At 40.3% G+C, this 14,739-nt stretch overlaps 1 protein-coding gene across 9 annotated transcripts in view; it reads left to right on the top strand.

The window, feature by feature from the left end:
* ABCC5 (ATP binding cassette subfamily C member 5) overlaps window positions 1-11,216 on the top strand; it is a 74,437-nt gene extending 63,221 nt beyond the window's left edge. For 7 of the 9 annotated variants that reach the window (XM_052805067.1, XM_052805065.1, XM_052805066.1 and 4 more), the window contains 7 exons: window positions 184-419; window positions 2,771-2,884; window positions 3,953-4,065; window positions 5,071-5,179; window positions 6,546-6,773; window positions 7,073-7,215; window positions 7,891-11,216. In XM_052805067.1, coding sequence (XP_052661027.1) covers window positions 184-419; window positions 2,771-2,884; window positions 3,953-4,065; window positions 5,071-5,179; window positions 6,546-6,773; window positions 7,073-7,215; window positions 7,891-8,163 — 1,216 coding nt within the window. In that variant the 3' untranslated portion in view covers window positions 8,164-11,216. Of the gene's footprint in view, window positions 1-183; window positions 420-2,770; window positions 2,885-3,952; window positions 4,066-5,070; window positions 5,180-6,468; window positions 6,774-7,072; window positions 7,328-7,890 lie in introns of those variants that run through there. The other 2 variants (XR_008237713.1, XR_008237714.1) reach the window with 2 other exon arrangements.
* The last annotated feature ends 3,523 nt before the right edge of the window (window positions 11,217-14,739 follow it).

The following is a 14,739-nucleotide window of genomic DNA, read 5'->3' as shown; positions in this document are numbered from 1 at the left end:
CGTGATCCCCTGATCAGAAGAATAAGGCACCACTGCTCTAGAAAGTTTGTTCCTGAAGCCACAAAAAAGTCTCAGAAGAGCCTTTTCTAAAGAAAAAAAAAAGTTACTATGTGTCTTATGAAATAGCTGTAATTTACCTGTCTCCTTTCTCCTCTCTTCCTTCTTCTCTCTCCCTAATTTTAGATACGACATTGTTTTTCTTCCTCCATCCTTCCCTATTGTTGCCATGGAAAACCCATGCCTGACCTTCATCATCTCTTCCATTCTGGAGAGCGATGAGTTTTTGATCATTGACGTCATTCATGAAGTTGCCCACAGCTGGTTTGGAAACGCAGTCACCAATGCTACATGGGAGGAGATGTGGCTGAGCGAGGGGCTAGCCACGTATGCACAGCGCCGGATCACCACTGAGACCTACGGTATAGATGCAGCAATGTTTCTCCTTATGCTATGTCTAACCAATAATTGGGAGTTGGCTGCATAGAGTATTTGTCTTGGGAGCTCAAAAGTCTGTAGGGAGCTGGTTTTCTTTTTTTATTTCTGGAACACACACAGCCCCAAATTGCACTGAACATCTTAGATGCTTAGAGTGTGATGTTGTCTTGGCTTTGGGTGGAATCAATACCTGATACAGTAATAGGGGCTTTAAGTGAGGTGTGTTAGCACAGCGTTGTAAGGGCATTGGTAGGAACTTTGGAACTACTGTTGGGTACCCGGCAGGTGTTCATACATCAGAGCAAGGTGAGTGGAGGATGAGCTTCAGAGAAAGATGTAAGAAATCTTATCATGGTTATATTGTGAAATAACTATTGTCTGAACAAGTGTCTTTCTAATCCTGATCAGTCAGTAGCTACCTACTGTTGGAAAGAATGATGGCAATAGCACTTAGAAAAAAAAAAAACTTACACGTCTACATAGCTGTCTGTTTATCTGCTTGAGGCTTCCTGAAGAATTGTACAGCCCTGCCTTTGCTTATATCAGTGAATTTCACAGGTCAATTGTACAGTACTGTCTTTAGAATATAGTAGTAGTAAAACATTCCTATTGCTTTTCAGTTTAATTGGATTTTTATTGAAGTGAATAATGGGAACATACACTTCTTTAGTTTGTCCTGTTATGTTCTTAAAAAGCCTGTACCATGTGTATTCTCACGCATCCGCTGTAAACAATCTTGGAAAAATTCCTGGAAATCTTGGCAGTGAGAGTGTTTAGAAGGATGCCATTGTTTTTATTCATGTATATTGTTTTTGGAGATGAGCTGATGATAGTGAAGTTTAGGGAAAGAAGTGCTCTGAGCATATATGGAGATGTTACAATGTGTATTATATATCTTTGAAAGCTGTTTTATGTTGAGTAGTTCTCAGTGTTTAGGACTGTTCTTATAAGTCACATTGTGTTTTACATGGCAGTGATACGAATAGGTCAGAAGATACTGACCTGTTCTCTATCCCATCTTAGTCTGTCCCTCTGACATAGGACAAGCTACTTGCTGATTTTGGTCTATTCTCTTGAAATTTAGAACTGGTTGTTTCAAGAAGCAATTGTTCAGGAAACTAAGAAATGCCTTTCCCTGTGCCATTCTTTAGTAAGCTGTTTTTGCATTCCATTTTGTTTCTAAGATAAATCTCCGATCTGAATCTTGCCATTTCTGACGTCATTTCTGGAGTATCTTCTGCTGTTAATAAAAAGGCATCTTTGTAATGACATTGTTTACAGAAATTGGAGTCCACTGACAACCACACCTCTTGGATCTTGCTTAATCCTCCTCCCTGTAGCTCGAAGTAATTGCCCTTAACACTAGCTATCCTGGTTCTTGCTTTCGCCTGTGAAGCACATCCACCCCTTTGTCTGCCAGTATGGGTTCTTCTGTCTTCCAAATATATCCTGGTTTTTAATTCTCATTTTGCTTATATCTGATTTCTGTGTATATATGTAGAGACTCTGAGATTATATCTGTGTAACAAGCCCTATCATTGAAGACTTAGCAAAGAAAGATAAAGTGTTAATAGTGCTGGATGTTAAGTATCTTCTGAATCTGAAAATCTATTTTCCGCAGCTTTTTACATCTGCAAGGGCGTAGGAAAGATCTCTTGACTTGCCAGTGTAATACAGCTAGTTTGGCTTGAAAGCATGGAATGCTCTACACTGCAGTTAAAAGAGAAAGAGTAGCCTACCCAGTCGCAGCTGTAAAAGAATTTCTAATGAGTGGAAGGTGAAAACTGCATGATACAATATGGGTAGGATGCTAGGTAAAGCTTAAAAAAGATCCACAGGATCTGTAATATACCAACTAAATCTAATCCTTTTCTGTTTTCACCCAAGAGGTGACATTCACTTAGTAATATCCTTGGCACTGAATATGGAATCATGTGTCTACTATTCTACCAGTGACTTTACTTTTTTGTAGTACTTGATTGCTCCTTGAAAGTTACCTGTACAATACTTATTCAATGCTGCCCTGCTTACCTTGCTATAACTGATAAGATGATGTCAAGGATGTAAACTTTAGCATAGTTTTCATGCTGCTTTGTTTTTTGGTTCAGTCTGCTGCATAATTGGAGTAAGTGCACTGTTTCAGGTTCTGACTTTCATTACAAATTGCAAGGATTTTTTGCACTCAAGTTTCTCCACCATTATATTACTGTGATTCTGTCTTGCTATTGTGTCTTTTACACCTTCAGTAGCTTTTATTTTGTACCTGTGCTAGTTCTGCACAGGTCAGTTTTTGCTAGTCACTTTCTCACAACTAATAAGTTTCTTTCTGGGCTAGGAGCTGCCTTCACATGTTTGGAGACTGCATTCCGCCTTGATGCCCTCCACAGACAGATGAAGCTCCTTGGAGAAGACAACCCGGTCAGCAAGCTTCAGGTTAAACTGGAGCCAGGTATTGCTTTTGGCTGAAGCTGCTGTACACAAAATTTCTGTATATCGATGCTGGAACATAGGCCAAAAAGATTAATTTTTACATATCCTTTATAAAAGAAAGAAAAAAGGAAATACTAGTTTGTAAACCAGTCTAAAAATAAATAAGGAAACTTGCCTTGAAGTTTTCTTTGAAGTTGGCTAACTCATCTTTGTAAATATTGTTCTGTTTAAGAACAAAACAGACTCACTGAGTAGAAACAGAGTGTGAAAAACTGCCTTGAAAGCTGTGTGGTTTTGAGCTTCTGAATATGTAAAATAAAGCAGTTTATAATGAAAATATTTGGAAACATCGTATAAAATCCTGTGCTATTAAATGTTCCTCCTTTTATGTGTTCATGTAAGAACTATGTATGTATGCATAAGCATACAGATAAACATAAGTACTTGCTCTCCTGTTGAGTGAGCTATGCAGAGGCTGTTTGGTTATCCCATGAGCCAGATGCACGTCTGCACTCCAGCATTGTGTATCTTCTTCACTGATAGTTCTCTAGTTCTGTGGTCACCACTGGAGGTGTGAAGCATTCTTCAATCTAGATGATATTTAAAACAACCTAAAATGCGAGTGGAGGTGATATTGGAACCAAATGGAATGGAAAAGCATGTGTTAGAAGTCTCAAAAAAGGAACAAATAGTGATTACCTTACATTGATATATTTAAAAATTTATGGTATGGTGATTCCCTGAGTTTGGTGGGGTAAAAAAAAAAAAAAAAAGATTTGTCTTCAAATTCCAGGTGTGTTTTCAGTGACTTCTAATTTGAAGTGACTTGTTCCATTGGGAATTAATACTTAGCTTACAATGATTGATTTCTCCCCCCCCCCCCCCCCCCCCCGCCCCCAGTCTGTGTGTTTGGACTGCTTCCATTTAATTTACTGCAGTAAATTAAATGTACTGACAATAGGCTTGTTTTGATTTTAAGTCACTACATCTCGACTCAGTGATCTCTAAGGGGTCCGTATGCTTGGAAGAGTTGGAAATTAGTGTCCTCATTAGAGTGTCTTATAACATTGTTGTCTTTTCCTTTCAGGTGTAAATCCTAGTAATTTAATGAACCTCTTCACCTATGAGAAAGGCTACTGCTTTGTTTACTACCTGTCCCAGCTCTGTGGTGACCCAAGACACTTTGACTCTTTCCTAAGAGTGAGTGTGAATAAGCATGTGTTTCCTTTGAGATTTAGAGCTGCTTTTTTTTTTTTTTTTTTTTTTCCCTTCAGGTTTTGTCACTGTGGCTAATTGATAGGGGTAAAGTTGAATACGAGTGTGTCTGAGATGGAAGAATGGTATGGGCCTGTCTGTCAACCTAGATAATTCTTTCTATGAGATTTCTCTTAAGTGAACGTGCTCATGCTCTTCTTTCATCTCAGATTCTAAGCTTATAATGTGCCAAATACAGAGTAGTAGTATACTTTTGTTACCTCCTGTTCTGTGCTCCAAATAATTAGAAAGCTGTTCCAGTATAGATTGTCTGTGACTGGAACGATGTGACTTCATTCACTAGTAAAAAGTATTAGCTTGTGGTTTTTTAGCCAGTGTGACAAAGGGCATGGTTTCCTATGTTGGGGCAGGTTTGGTGCCTTGGAGCGCATTCGCAAAACCTATAGAAAATTATGTTAGCTATTGACTTGTTTTTGAAAAGTGACAAAACTCATTGCTTTTTCTTTTTGCTGCATGCATGTTTTTTATCTCCTCTTCCAATCCATCCCCGTTCTGTCTTTCTCTTTAGTTCTTTAAGTATGACTTTAGTCCATAATCTAACAGTGAATAATACAGTGGCCAGTTGTATTCTGACTTTCTGCCCTTGATATGTTAATGTATCTTTGATCTGTATCAGAAACCCCCCCTCCTGTACTCAGCTGCCAGTGTATTTGCAGCTACCCAATTTTTTTCTTGTTATGGTGCTTTTATCGTCTGGGAGGAGGAGGGAGAATATTTTTCTTGGGTTTTGGGGTTTTTTTTGGTTTGGGTTTTTTTTTTTTTTTTTTTTGAAACATTCCAAGTATTTGTTCTCACTCTTCCATCTTTTTTTTTTTTTTTTTTTTTTTAATTGCATGCAGTGGTTCTATATTGAAAGGAAGCTGTCTCTCTCCTAATCATAACTTATCCTGTCTCTCTCCTAATCATAACTTATCCTTTTTACTGTTTCAGGCCTATATTGAGAAGTACAAATTTACCAGCGTTGTGGCTCAAGATCTTCTGGATTCTTTCCTGAATTTTTTTCCAGAGCTGAAAGAGCAATGTGTTGAGAGCAAAGCAGGTAGGAAATTCACTTAGTTAACTGTAGAAAATCTGGATGATAAGTTTTGTGCTTGTCTTGGAGGATGCATAAGAAAATGCTAAGGCAAACAAAACCCTTTGGCAACAGCCAGATGTTCATGATAGAAATGGTTGTGGTGATTTATTGTTACTGCCTCCATGTTGGGGAATGAGAACATCTTAAATCGCTGACAATTTTGGCATTAATTAGCTGAGTGGCTCTCAGTTAACTTTCTCATTAACTCATCGTTCACACTGCAGACAGAATGATCAGTGCATGTGAGATTTACACATGCTCAAATGCAAGGAAAAGGTGAACACACTTTGAAATTTCATCTATTTTAATTACAGAAAACATGCTTTGAGAACTGTGACTTTTCCTAAGGTCCTATCCATGCATATAAAATCTCTTCCATAATGTTTCACTCTCCCTTATATCCCCTATTTATAGCTGTTGGTGGATTTATGAAAGGTCTGTAATCTACTAGGTGCTTACTACTAGCCCACTTGCTTAAAGGAATGAGACTAATGTTATCCTGCCATGTGTCCATTCTTGCAAGTAATTATTGAACCCATCCGTCAGTTTAAACTAGACTGGCAGTGGAGTACAGCTCTTAAGGATACTAGGTTCCTACAGGCTTTGTGGAAACTGCCTGTGGAGAGATGTAGATGAGTAAGCCTACTGTGGGAGAAACTGCAGCATGAGATCAGTAGTTCTATGTTTTATTTGGCCCACTGGTTGGCTAATGAGTTAACCACAGCACGTGCTAACTTTTGCCTGGCTAATACTCAGGGGGTGCAGGAGAGAGGAGTTTTAGGGTAGATGGTGTGGAATGGGAAGTATTGCCAAGGGTTAGGAAAGTGCTGAGGTGGTAAAGGGTCAAGGGGAAGAGCTCTGTTGGAAACTAGGCTCTGCTAGCTCTGCCGCTTGTGGAGAAACTTCTTTTTTTTAAGTTATTGATTGTATAAATAAATTGCTTGGTTTTGCTGGTGTGTAGGAGGAGTTTAGTGAGCCCTCTCACTTTTTTTTTATGAAGCGTGTTTTCCCCATGTTCTTCAGTCTTCCTCAAAATTCTGAGAAAGAGAAATGCACACACAAAAAAATCTTATATTAGAACAGTTTGACCATAGATACTTGTTAGCCTGGCTGCCTTAAGAGCATGTGTGTTTTTTGTATTTACTGTAATGTTGAGCTCCAGAAAACTCATGGTTAAATTTGGAGGGGTTATGTCGCTGTTACTATAGGTTGGTCTGATTTGCTATTGTTAGAACCTCTTTTAACTGTGCTAGAAGCAGTCCTGAACCTTGAGGCAGCCAAGCCACCTGCAGAGACTCCTGCTCGACATTTTTGGTGCTCCTCATTCCAGGACTGGAGTTTGAACGTTGGCTCAATGCTACAGGACCTCCGTTAGCTGAGCCAGACTTATCTCAGGGATCCAGTCTGACCAGACCAGTGGAGATGCTCTTCAAACTCTGGACCACAGAGCCTCTGGACTCTGTTGCTGCTGCCAGCAGTGTTGACCTCACTAAATGGAGAACGTTCCAAACCGTGCTTTTCTTGGACAGATTGCTGGATGGGTCACCGCTGCCACATGGTGAGTACTCTGTCAGGATAGTAGAAAAGTATTCCTGGAATAAATAATTGATTTCTAAAGAGCCCTACCCCTTGTTGACTTTATCATTCACATAAAGTCAGGTTGGATGGGGCATTGAGCAACCTGATCTAGTGAAAAATGTCCCTGCCCATGGCAAGGGGTTTGAACTAGATGATCTTCAAAAGTCCTTTCCAACTCAAACCATTGTATGATTCCATGATTTTATGATTCGTTAATCTCTGATGACCCTCAAACTCGACAAAATAGGTCATAGTTCTTTGTGTATGTGCTCTCTTCAGAGGTGATAAAAAAGCTTTCGGAATGTTACTCCTCTCAGCTGGACTCCATGAATGCAGAAATCCGTATCCGCTGGTTGCAGATTGTAGTCCGAAATGACTATTATCCAGACCTTTACAAAGTCCGTCGCTTCTTGGAAAACCAGGTACTAACTGCTGGATTAAAATCACTGCACCTCTCAGTGCATGAGACATGTGCATGAGACATGCGACGTGAAAGACCTTGGAACTTCTGCTTCCTGGCCAAGTGTAGACCAGGTGTGTTGCGAAGGGGCTGAGCATGGCTCACCTGCTAGCGGGTGGGGAGGAATGGGCAGATGTAATTTGAAGTGCCTACAGATAATCTCTGCTTTTCTAAGCCTAACTCAATACCCTTGTCCCAGCTCTGCCCAGTGCGTTTTTTGTGTTGCTTTGTACCAGCCCTGGCTTTTCGAGACCAGAAATTTTCACACTACTAAATCATGAGATTGTTTGAATATTTGCACTTCAAGCAAGGCTAGGGCTCATTGAATTCCTTTCAGTAGTTTTTATTGTGCAGGAGCAAAAGGTTAATGCATGTGTTCGCTGTGGCCTACTCCCTTTTAAAAATAGTTCTGTTATTTGTGGAATTAGCTCAGTCTTAGAGAGCCAAATGCTTTTTTATTATCATTCATAAAATTCTTTGCATTAAACTTATTTAGAATAGACTCAGTTGTCTTTTGAAGAAATGTATTGCTTGTCTCCAGTCTGAAGTCATTCAGGGCTGTTGGAGTGTAGCGGTAGAAGAGCTGAACTTCTTGACTTTTATTGAACTGATATTATCCAGTTTTCCTTTTTTGCAGATGTCTCGGATGTACACAATTCCACTTTATGAGGACCTTTGCACTGGCACCCTCAAGTCTTTTGCCTTAGAAATTTTTTACCAGACCCAAAACCAGCTGCACCCCAATTTGCGGAAAACCATCCAACAGATCTTATCACAGGGCTTGAATCCACTTCCTGCCATAGACACTACAGCAGTCACTACAGACACACCAGCAATGGTGCTTGAGGACAAAGTCTCAGAGGCCACAAATGGTGCCATTTCACTCAGGGATGTTAATGTGTCTGCTTAGATCACCAGCTCATGCCAGCCATGAAGCTTGAAAATGGGGACAGGAACAGAGGAAGGATACCAAGTGTTGCCTCCTTGCCCTCAGCCCTGCAGCTGCAGTGTGTTGTTGTAACTGGATTTCTCTCCCAAAACACAAAGCAAATGTGCCTTCAAGTATCCAGCGTGTGACACTGCCAGATTTCAGAGATCTCTTTCAGCTGTAGGATGGATATTTCGATTCAGTTTATACTGGGCGGGGACTCCTGGGCAGTTGCTTCTCCATGGAAAGTGGGTAGTTCCCTTTCCTGAGGCTCTTCTGGATGGTTTCTCCAAGTTTGTTGGTTGATGGTTTGTTTTTTTTTTTCTTTTCTTTTTTTTTTTTCCCTCTTTTTGTCTGAGGCCACTGAGGCATGTCCTACTTGCTGTGTGTACGTTGCTGGGGAGTGTATATGTGTCAAGCTGCCATTATCCTGATATTTGGGCTGAAGTTCTGCAAAGGAGTGACTCAGGAATTATCAGTGGCAGCAAACAGGTTTTCATGTTATCCTCCTTACTGTGACAGAGGTATTGTGATTTGGGAGGTAGGGGACTAATGCTTAAATAATTAAGAAACTAATTTTAAATAGCTCCTGTTCCCCCCTGCCCCCAGGTGGCTAAATAATAATAATGGTTTTTATATATATATATATATATATAAAAATATATATATAAAAGAACCGGGAAACCTTATGATGGATTTGAAATCCTTCTGTAGTTAACCCTACCCTCAGTTTTCCCTTTGCACTCAATGGGACAAGCAATAAAGAAATGTGTAGGCTCGAATTTTCAAAAAAGTTAAATTTAGGTGCCCAAATGCCATCAATTCTGGTACTAGCTGGATGCCTAAATCTTTTTAACTGTTTTGACAAGTCTAGCTGCAGCCTTTGTTAGTGTGTTAGGATGTGTAGCACGTGTGTTTGTTAGATGCACTGTGTGTCTTCTATTCTGTCCTTTTGGAAGAATTAACAGGACCTTTAATTTAATTTTTTTTAAAGATCCCTAGCATATGTTTGGCCTGTAAGTCAACCATGGAGATACCCATGCTAAAATTCTACTGCCTTGAATAATGTTTGCCTGAATAACAGTTGTCCTGTCATACGATAGTCTGAGGGAAGCACCCTCTTTCTTGATGTGAAACTTTTAAGCCCCGCTTTACCTGAGTCTGTTTTCTGACTTATGGTGGTGGTAAGATGCCATTTCATTTACACAGCATGCTATTTCTCTTGATCACTGGCCAGGCATGCAAGATGGGGAGACTCTGTCTTCCATCTGTGCCATTTGGTCTCAGGAAGCTGAGGGCAAAGCATCGTTGGGTATTACAGAGTACAGGTGATGGTTCTTAGACTCTGTGCCACATTCTTTTTAACATGTGGGTACCTGTGTGCCTCTCAGTGAGCTCCCACGAAGCATCTCTGAGCTGATGTATCACCAGGATAGAGGACTAGTTTGAATAAAAGGTGAAACATTTGTAAGAGGCTCAGCTAAAGGAGATGTGAGAGAGAAACTTTTATATACTTTGGGGCAAATTTTAGCCCTGCTATGGGGATCTACATAGCACAGAAAGAGGGGAAATTTGGGAGATTTGTTTTTTTTTTTTTTTTCACCAAAAGTATCTGTTTACACCCATGTGTGGATGGGGACTTAGGTGCTGTTACTGGATCTGCATTTTCTGGCTTTAAATTAATTTGGACTTCACCGTAGCCTTAGCCTGGGCTGAACTGGGATAAAGCAATAATAAACTCAGGCCTCTGTAGTGCTTCATTAGTTTTCAAAATGGGCCATCAGCATTGTTGGGCTTCAGAACTCCAAGCTCTGCTCTTTGCTCCTTGAATGGGATTATCTTTTTTGTTCTGTTTTGTTTTCCCAGAAAGGATGGAGAATGAGGTTTTCTGTACAAATCTCTTTCCTTTTTATTAGTTGTTCTACTGAAAGAGATTTGTGCAAGCTGACTTCCCGCTTCCTGAGTTACTGCTGTTGGTGCTGTGTCTCCTGGACCCCACTGCCAGCAGCAGCAGCCTCGCCAAGACCAGTAACCACTAGCATCTTTTGGAATCCCAGCCCTCGGTTTTAACACGTTTTATGTTGTGGGAGAATATATGTGACCCTGGTGGAAATTTTTAATTTACATGGATGCCTTATGATGATTGTCAAATTAAACTAAGCTTTGTGACAAGTTTAGCCTTTTGGGCAGTTTTTCAGCATCCCTGCTATAGATGGGTAGAAGAGCTGACTTGGTACATTGTCTTTGTTTTGTCCTTTTCTGGAGTGCAGCATAGAGGGAGTTTGGAAGCTATTTAAAAGCTGCACAGCAAGAAGTTGGAGAGGTGGCAAAAGCAAATAATCAAAAGTAAATATCTATTGTTACTACAGCTGAGTGAAATACATCAGATCAGCTGTGTGTTTGCATATATATGCATCAGAGCAGGGAAATGCTGGCTGAAGCTAACAGACTGTTTCCCGCTTAAAGTACATAAGATCTAAGTTAGTGTTTCTGTTCTCATCTCTGTGAGATCCCATCAGATCCTATTTTCATAAGACTTGTTCTCTGAAACACAGAAGCAGAGCAAGATTTGTTGAAAGTATTCCATGCATCCTTCTTCAGGTACTTGTGCTCCTCCTGCAAGCAAGGAGTGCATTTTTATTTTGAAGAGACAAAAAATTGGCAGCAAATTTGTGGAGATAAGCCTTCCTTTTGTTGACACAAAATATATTAATGCTTCAGGCTACTTTCTGTCTTGGCTTGTATAGTAGACTTCACATTGACAGGCAAATTAGACTGACATTAAATAGAAACTGTTTATTTGGCTTATCTTTGGTACGTTCATTTCTGATCTGTTAAAGTAAGATTAGTACAGCAAATTGGTTTTATTTAAGCAGATGCCAAGAGATAGGGTTGTCTTCTTTATTTTGAAAATTAAAGCAATTACTTTATTTCATTGCAGCCTTGCGCAGGGTGACGTGGGATCTAGAAATATCACTTGTGGAAAAGCTCTGAAGAGCCAAACCCTTTAATAAAATGGAATATTACTAATTTAATTTTTTAGCATTTCATAGCCACATTGATTGATATGTTAAGTATAATTCTTGTTAGCTACATGTATTACTCTGTTAAGCTTGTATCAGTAATTTTGCCTTCGTGATACATTGCAACATCCTAACCATGCACTCCATTAACCAAGAACAATTCTAGCAAGCATCCCAAACATTCTGATTTAACCAAAATTTTCCCACATTCTCACACTGCAGTGACCTTGGCCGTTGCCTTTTTCAGATAACACGGGACCTTCTGTACATCTGTACTAAGCACATGTACTGCACAATTCACTTAGGTCAAGTACACTTCAGTCTGTTTTCCCTGTTAGTGTTTGTCCAAAGATAAAACAACACAATACAGTCAACACTTATAAATCACGTGACACTTGTTTTCACACTTTTTACTATAGATTGATAAAAGCCCAAAGTCATTATGACCACGATGTCAGACTTTGTGTATAAATGAAACTGCAGTAGAAATCACAGTGTGAGATTTATCAAGCTGCTATCCTCTGAGTCATAGAATTATTTTTCTGTTGGGAGGATCCAATCTAAATGACACTGAATTTCTGGAAGACCCAGGTGAGTTGTTTTAGCTTTTGATTACATGCATTCCTAAAACTGCATACCTAATTTCTAGTTTGGATTTGTCTAGTTTCAGGCTTTTGAAACTACTGCTTTGTTTGCGAAACATAAACTGCTTACTGTTACTAACCTCTCTCCCATGTAAGTACCTGTTAATTCTTAAAGAAAACAGATTGAGTTGTTTGGTCTCTTGCTGCAAGGTATGTCTTCCACACTTCATGTATTGCTTTAGCTCTGGGGTGGAGCATGATGTTTCAGCATCCTTTTAAAATGGAGATTGCACACTGTTTCTCAAAAATTACCTCAAATGCTGCTCTGTATTCTGCACCAACTTAATAAGAATTTTTTATTAATACTGTGCATTTATCCTGTTTTTTCATTCATTACGATAGTAATTTGGGCACCAGTTAGAGCATGTCTTACATGAACATGGCAGCCTTTTCTTTTATAGATAAAGGAGTGTAGAGAAAAGCTATTCCATACTCCAGAGGTGACTTTTCGCTCTATACAGAGGGAGACTAGCTGGTTGCATTAAATGATTGAGTCTGTGTGAACACTTCCCTTCACTCCTTCTCTATGTGCTTGCACCTTCTGCACTGGAAAACTCAAGTCTTACACTTCTGATTTCTTGTCAAGAGAATTAGGATTATGCTGAACATAGCGTGCTCTGTGCCCCACAAGAAAGAGATATGTTCTAATATACTAGAGACAAGTCTCTAAAATTTAAGAAATGGCATTAATGGGTTTTGCAGAGCATTGGACCCTTTTCCAAAAGCATACTTGCTGAGATGCAGGGTCTTAAGGAAGAGTGGGAGGTTGTAAGAAAGGGTGGGGGATGGGATATTCTTCATGCTCCTGTGATTTAGTGGAAAGGGTCACAGGGATTAAGTCATAGTAACTGGTTGATGTTCCAGGTGTATGACCCTAGGTGAATGACCAAGGGAAGCATCAGCTTTTTGCATTGTTTTAATTTTGGTGTCTTGTACCACCTTGTTCTTGTGTGCTGTGGTAGACGGCATGGAAGTTTGGAGCTGTGCTCTACCTCTGGGTGTGCCTGAGGTAATGAGGGAGATCTTTGCCTACCAGTGGGAGTCTTGCTCAGACCAAGCCACTCTGTCTTTCTGGAAGAAGACTGAGTCTGTCTTCCCAGTAGCTGAAGAGCACAGCTATACCAGGCTGCTTCTGGCCGGCTGGTGAAAACCATCAGAGACTCCTTCCATACCATGCTCTTCTGACCATAAATCCCAAATATCCCCTCCAAAATCTCCCTTAAGCAAAATGACATTCTGTGCTGTTCCTCTGACACAGCTCTGACCACTGTCAGCCTAGTGGTATTGCAGGGACTAAGCCTGTGCCCTTCCTAAGCCTGGTGTCAGGATCCACAGAGTTGGAAGAGCTCCCCTGTGCAATTTGAACAACTTAGGTGTGTCTGAGTTTGCAGAAACAAACACACACGTTGGGCCCAACCACCATTGCTCGATCGCTTCTACCGGTCTCCCTGTCCTTTTACCATCTGGAGTTGGAGATGAAAGCAAACATGACGTTGATGAAACCCCCAAACTGGAAAACAATCACAAAAATATCAGATGCTACTCTGTCAAAGGATAGTGTTCGTTCATGTGGAAATGAGCTGGCTATTTAACTGGATGCAAATCCCTTTTAACTGTTTACATTTCCATAGCAACTGGACTCAGCCTCTCAGCGTCTGCTTTCCTCTTTTATGAGGAAATACGAAGCACCTATGTAAAGTGCACTGAGAAACAGATTGACAAAAAGGCAAGTGTCATTTTGTCTTAAAATCTTCAAGACCTACTGTCTAAATAGACCTGTGTTTCCGTCTTCAGGAATAGTTTAATCCAGTAGGATTGCGAAGAGGCAGCAGAGAAAATTTGCTGCTGCTTTTGTTCCAAAGAGTTTGGGATTAATAGGAAAAAAACATTGCCAGCTGCATAATGGATGAATTTGCCCATTTCCAACTTTGCAGTGGGGCAAGGAAAGCATGTCAAATATCTTGGAGACCAAGATAATGTCCATCTCTTTCCTTCTTCTAATAGCATCATAAATAAATACTGTTAGGTGTTTAACTAGTTCACTGTTCCAGGTCGGATCTACTATATTTACAGTTAGAGCTCAACATTCATCCTGCTTTCTAGAGTCTGTCGTTTAATGGAATTTACGCAGTTGTGATCTGTGATGGCTGTTTCCTAAAGAAAGCAGCAAGGGTGAAATCACACAGATGAGAGCCTCACTGTTCCTGAGACAGAGGCCTTTTTTTTTTTTTCCCTTTCCCTCCCCCAACAGACCTCTCCTGTGTCAGCTCGCTTGCAGCCTGTGCAGCTGCAGCTCTCTTGCATGAGCCATAGACAAGAGGGGTCCTTATTCTTATTGATGGCAATGTTTCCTTTGCTCCTGAAAGGGTCAAAACTCGAACATGAAAAGTCTTGTTTGTTGATTAAATTTGCTGTATGTGGGGGAGAAGCCTTATGTCCATACAACAGACATAAGCATGGGGCAAAGAATGTGTTTCTGGATTGGTCAGTGGTTGGACAGATACTGCAGTTACCTGTGGGGTTTGTGAGGAGGATTTCTACATTCATTTCTGATAGAAACAAATTAGACCAGTGTTTTCTGTGGATCTCTCTCATTAAGACAACCTCTCTACCCAAGGACCGGGTGATATAACCCTTACACTCAAACCCATCCTTATAGGTGAGTGTGAAGAACAGCTTTTTTGGTAAACATTGTGTCCTTTCACAGTGGCTCAGCAGCCTGCTTACTTGACCACACTTGAACTTCTTTAGAAACATTAACATAAAAGGCTGAAATACAAAAAAGAAAGCAGTCTGCTTCAGCATGCCTTGACCTGGCCCCAAACCCTTGGAACTAGCAGTGGTTTGCTGAAGGATGGCCTGCAAGTGGCATTCTCTTTCTGCATTTCTTT

This window comes from Harpia harpyja, chromosome 12 (assembly GCF_026419915.1).
Source record: "Harpia harpyja isolate bHarHar1 chromosome 12, bHarHar1 primary haplotype, whole genome shotgun sequence".
NCBI lineage: Eukaryota > Metazoa > Chordata > Aves > Accipitriformes > Accipitridae > Harpia > Harpia harpyja.
The sequence above is the reverse complement of the archived record's forward strand: the minus strand, read 5'-3'. Positions and strand labels throughout refer to the sequence as shown.